General features: G+C 33.9%; 1 protein-coding gene across 1 annotated transcript; it reads left to right on the top strand.

Annotated features, from left to right (window-relative positions):
• The first annotated feature begins 3,742 nt into the window (after positions 1-3,742).
• LOC133285385 (uncharacterized) lies at positions 3,743-5,165 on the top strand. Its single transcript, XM_061482596.1, has 3 exons — positions 3,743-3,845; positions 4,010-4,529; positions 4,622-5,165. Exons 1-3 carry the CDS (start codon positions 3,743-3,745, stop codon positions 5,163-5,165), a joined length of 1,167 nt encoding a protein of 388 aa, XP_061338580.1.
• Positions 5,166-6,000: the final 835 nt, after the last annotated feature.

The following is a 6,000-nucleotide window of genomic DNA, read 5'->3' as shown; positions in this document are numbered from 1 at the left end:
GGGAGTTGCTTGCTTGTTGTTTTCATATCATAGTCAAGTCAATAGCACAATGCTCATACTATTATACAAGGAATTTGGAATGAAGCGATACCTCATAATTAAGGGTGTAAATGGGTCAGGCTGACATATAATCTGGCCTATAATAAGCCTGATCTGGACTAGTCTATTAAGAAATTAGAACAGGTTTAGGCTTATAGAGAAGTCTATTTAAAAATAAGGCCATAGGCCAACTATGAAAAGTTTGGCTAAAAAATCTGTAGGCCAGCCTATTTATTTTTAAAATAAAATAATATATTTATCATATATATTATTTATTTATCCTAATTTAGTTATGACATATTGCACTTTTGAGATTTGTTTGAATGAGAATCTGGATATGGATTTATTGGTTTCATATGTTGGTCTTAATAGTAGAAGGGATTTGATTTCCTTTAAATTCATGTTATTAAGTCTTGATTCTTGTTACTGGTTTCATATGTTTGATTCTTGTTATTGATTTCGTATGTGTTTATTGGTTTTATATTGTTTTAATAAATATGTCAAGGCTTACAAGGCCTAATAGGTTATGTTAGATTTTTTATTTTTTAACAATACGTCAGACATAACTTATAAAATGAGCCTTTAATAGGCTAATAGGCCATATAGACTCAATATTTATTTTTACATAGGTTTAGGCCATGAAGTCCAAAGTCTGGCTTAACCTGATCCATTTACAACCCTACTCATAATGAATTTAATTCGGTCAAACAAGTGCCTCCAAAGCCAAGGGACATTGACATCATTGCCTAGCCCCCCATGTCCATAAGAAAAGATCAAAGCTAAAAGCACAACCTACCAAAAAAAAAAGAGTAAATACCTTTTTTGGTCCCTAACAAAAAAACATAGTCCCCACTTTAGTCCCTTACAAAAAAAAATTAGTCGGTTGGTCCCTATGAAATTTAAAGTGGACCCATTTCAGTCCTTTTGAAGGACTAATGTGGGTTTTTTTTTTGAATTTGTGAGGGACCATAATTTCAACTAAATGAGTCCATTTTCAATTTGCTAGAGACCTCGAGACTAATTTTTTTTGTAAGGGACTAAAGTGGAGACTGTGTTTTTTGTTAGGGACCAAAAATGGTATTCACTCATAAAAAAAGCTAAAAGCACAAATGTAAAGAATTAAGATCAAAACTTTATTGTTACTGCTTTGACGAATCAAGATTCATTGCACCACAATCAATAATTGAATAAAATACTTTAGGTTTAAGGAAATAATATAGAAAATAAGTACAGTTATAATTATATAGAGTCTTAAGCTCTTGTTGCGCCAAAGTTGTAGCCTTGTAGGGTAGGACACCGACACGCGTCCGACACGTAGTCAACTTTTTTCGACACGTTGACTATCCCGACACGCGATTTTGACTGTGTCCGACACGGTCAAAGGGTACAAATGTAAAATTTTTGACATTTTTATAAAATTAAAATAATTTTAAAATAAAAACAAAAAAAATTTGGTCGAATGTTTTAAGCCCTAAATCATACCACTCAGAATCACTTCCTCACTTCCATCGTTCTCCGTCCCTTACCTAGCCGTCTGTCAGTGCCAGTTTCCAGGTGTGCTCTTCGTTCTCAACCAACCCCTCAAATTTATTGTTCTCAACTGTGTAATTATCGTCTGCACTCTTCTCTCCCTGGTACTGAGGCATGTAAACTATCTCCTGGACATAGTTGTTGTCTCTCTTGCAACTAGTTTCTGCAGTATTCTGTCTCATGCTCTTCCTTTTGTTCTTTCTTATGATATATGGACAATATTATGATTATCATACTTTTTCTTTTTTTTTGCTGAGAGATTATGAAACGTATCAATTTCATAGCGTTCTCAACCAATGCTAAAAGGGTACAGCTCGGTGGGCAGTTTCCAGCCGTCCGTCCCTACCTCCGTCAGTGCCAGTTTTCAGCCGTCCGTCCCTCACCTATACTTGTTGCTATACACATAGGTATGATTTTATTGTTTGAAAAATTTGATGCATACAACCTGTTTGTATTAATGGCCGAGAGTCCTACAAACATCATATTAGGTGTGTGAGTCTAATCCTTTTTGTTCTTTGCATTGTGTATGCCAGCTTACCATGGTTTGGTCATCTGTATACACCACAATTTCATAGAATTAAGCTAGATGATCTAAAAAAGCATTAACTCCAGGTCTTTTAAAAGTCTGTCACCCTATATCTCGCTTTACACATCATATAAAAACAAAAGTCAATATTATAGTCAGACATCTACAATATGTAAGGTGCACTAGCAAGTAGCAAGGTAATAAGAGGCCCGGCACTTCTATTTTGTGTGACACGCAGTGTATAAAGGAAATTGTTGCTAAAAAAACCATAGCACTACCAATCGCATTGTGTTCATTTAAAAGATCTTTCATATTTTTTTCTACCAACAAAAAATACAGTATTAACAATTCAAGCCTTACTATCCAAATATAGTGGATCAAATAAGGTTGTTTATCACACTTTCATATCTTTCATATTTGTTTCCATAATTTTCACTTTCAATGTCTCTGTTCTTCAACTCACAAAAGCAACTTGTTTATCACACTTTCATATGGCTTATTGTTTAGATGGAAGGCATGTAAAAATAATAGCCAAAACTTGTATAAAATAAGGTATAAAAGTTTTAAAATTCATAAATCAAATAAAGTCCATGTTTATTTTTAATTTTTTTTCACTTTACTACTTGATATTAATAATGATTTCTTTTAGTATTATATATGAATGAAAATGTTTATTCTTTGTGGATTTAGCTCAAGTACTCCTGCATATAGATTACAAAATAGTACAAATTAGCTGAAGTACTCTTGTAAAAAAATGATGAATAAATATCATAACTTTTTATTTGTTTAACACATTTATAGGATTACAATATGGATCGTTCAAGTTCTGCCTCTGCCAGTGGCAGTGATAGCGCCACTACTGCTAGTGTCTCTGCTGCCAATGAATTACTGGATAAACCCCTTTGGAAATATGTTACCTAATTGGATGCTAGAGTGGAAGCAGGAGGGAATTTGTCTTGGAAGTGCAACTTTTGTAAAAAAGATTATAAAATTTCGTATACTAAAGTGAGAGCTCATTTGTTAAAAATACCAGGCAAAGGAATTGGGAAATGCTTAATGGTGCAAAATAGAGACATGATAGAGATGGAGAAATTGGAATAGGAAGCTGAACAGAGAAAGCAATCTAATGCACCTAGAAATGTACCTTTACCCCCTTCTAGCTCTTTAACTGGCCCAAAAAAAAGAAAACTATGGGTTCTCTTGAACTGGCATTCAATGTTGGGGAACGAGAAGAATTAAATTATCTGATTGCTAGAATGTTTTATTCAGCAGGATTGCCATTGGCAAAGAGCCCTCACTTCCAAGCTTCATATACTTATGCAGCAAATCATAATATTGGAGGTTATTTGCCACCAGGAAATAACGTGTTGCGAACCACTTTGTTGCAAAAGGAGAAAAAAAATATCGATAGATTGTGTGAACCTATTCGAGAAGCGTGGACTCATAAGGGGGTAAGTATTGTAAGTGATGGGTGGAGCGATTCACAAAGGAGGCCACTCATTAATTTCATGGCAGTATCTTATGGTAAAGCAATATTTTTAAAATCAGTGGATTGCTCGGGAGAGATTAAGGATAAAAATTTCATTTTCAAGTTGTTTGTTTGGACTTTTGTAATATGTTTGAGTGTGTTTGTTTGTTTGCTCGAGAATGACTAATGATGAAAATTTCATTTTCAGGTTGCTGAAGGAAGTTATTCAAGAAGTAGGAGAGGCGAATGTGGTTCAAGTAATCACAGATAATGCTGCAAATTGTAAGGGAGCAGGGAAACTGATTGAGCAGGAATTCCCATCAATTACCTGGACACCGTGTGTTGTTCACACATTGAATTTGGCTGTGAAAATATTTGTGCTGCAAAGAATGTGAAGAACAATCTAATAGCATAAGAGGAATACAATTGGATTTCTGATATTATAGATGATGTTGCTGCAATAAAGCATTTCATTATGAATCATTCTATGAGATTGGCCATCTTTAATGAGTTTGTGAGTTTGAAGTTGCTTTCTATTGCTGATACTCGTTTTTCTTCAATGATTGTGATGCTGAAGAGGTTCAAGTTAACAAAGAGCGGTCTCCAAAATATGGTGATAAGTGAAAAATGGAATATTTATAGAGATGATAAACTTGGGAGGGCCAGACTTGTGAAGGAAAAATTATTGGATGATTGTTTTTGGAATTCAGTTGATTACATACTTTCTTTCACTGCACCTATTTATGATATGATCAGAGCTTGTGACACTGATAGAGCTTGCCTTCACTTGATATATGATATGTGGGATTCAATGATTGTGAAAGTGAAGAAAGCTATATACCATAAAGAGGGGAAGAGGATGAAAGATAGCTCCTCTTTTTATGATGTGGTGCATCGCATTCTTGTGGATCGTTGGACAAAAAATTCAACTCCACTACACTGTTTGGCACATGCTTTGAATCCCAAGTAAGTTTTTAAATATGATTCAGTTTAAAATTAATACTCCTCTTGATATAATTTGACAATTTGTTGATTTTTTTTTTTTGCTTCTCTTTTAGATACTATAGTCAACAATGGCTTCAAGAAGATTCTAGTCAAGTTCCTCCACACATGGATTTAAAGCTTACTCAAGAGCGACAAAAATGTTTAAGGAGATTCTTTCCTGGCATGGAGGACCGAAGCCAGATTAGTTTGGAGTATGCATATTTTATTAGCAACAGTGGAACCTTTGGCGATTTTGATGCCATCAATACTCAATACACTATGGATCCAAAATCTTGGAGGCTACTTTATGGTACTTTTACACTGATGCTTCAAAAAATAGCATTGAGACTTGTGCAACAACCCTCATCTTCATCATGTGCTGAACGCAATTGGAGTACTTATTCTTTTCTGCATTCCATCAAGAGGAATAAAATCACTCCAAAACGTGCTGAAGACTTGGTTTATATGCATAGCAATCTTCGACTCTTATCAAGAAAGACTCCTAGTTATGCACAAGGAGAAAATCAAATGCGAGATGTTGCTGGAGATACATTCAATTCACTTGATGATGTTGGAGATCTTCAATTGCTAGTCTTTCCCTTGATGAGCCAGAGATAGAGGCCATGATTATTCAAGATGGAGATGAAAATAATTAAACTTATGAGTGGTCTACACTCTACACTCTTGGGATGTTCTATTATTTTTGCTTAATGTTTATGTTATAGAATTTGAATATTTGATTAGCTATATGACTTATTATGAGTTGCTATATGTATTAAATGTAAACTATATTATATATATTAAGAATCTTATTTAATATCAAAATGTGTCCCAACTGTCAAAATTTAGCATTTTTTAGAATTAACGTGTCGTAGTGTCGTGTCGTGTCCCGTGTCGGTTGTTGCGAAATCGACAAGTATACCGTTCGTTTCAAGTAATAAAATGATAAGTAAGATATCGTTCCCTTGAGGATTAATGCACCAATGACTAATTTTAACTATTCCCTTTTTAATTGGAAAGAAAAATTGGTTTGTTTGTGAAAGTGATTGGTTGTTGTAATTTAAAAACAGAATTTTAAAAACAATAAAATTCAAAAGCATGCAAGAATATCAAGAATAATATGAGTTATGAAAAATTGTAAAAGAATTGTAGCCAGGATGCACTTCACCTCCGATCCTCCTTTATATTCCTAAATTTTATTTTATAACTAACTAATTTATTAGCTCAGACAATTCATTATTTCCTTATTAAATAGTTGAACCCTAATGTCTTAGTGATTTCAACCTTTTAACCCAATTAGAATCATGTGTCCTAGTAATTCCTCTTGATTTAAGCATTAAGCAAATGAATTAAAAGTCTGCAATCTATGTAAGCCTATGTCTAGGTCATGCACAAATTATTATTCTACCCTTCTGCAGATTAAAACCTCAATATATCTATTGCGAGCTCTAAC

Source organism: Gastrolobium bilobum, unplaced genomic scaffold (genome assembly GCF_033153095.1).
Source record: "Gastrolobium bilobum isolate Gb01-03AN ecotype WA unplaced genomic scaffold, APGP_CSIRO_Gbil_v1 utg62802, whole genome shotgun sequence".
In the NCBI taxonomy this organism is placed as follows: Eukaryota; Viridiplantae; Streptophyta; class Magnoliopsida; order Fabales; family Fabaceae; genus Gastrolobium; species Gastrolobium bilobum.
This window is presented reverse-complemented; position numbering and strand designations above follow the sequence as displayed.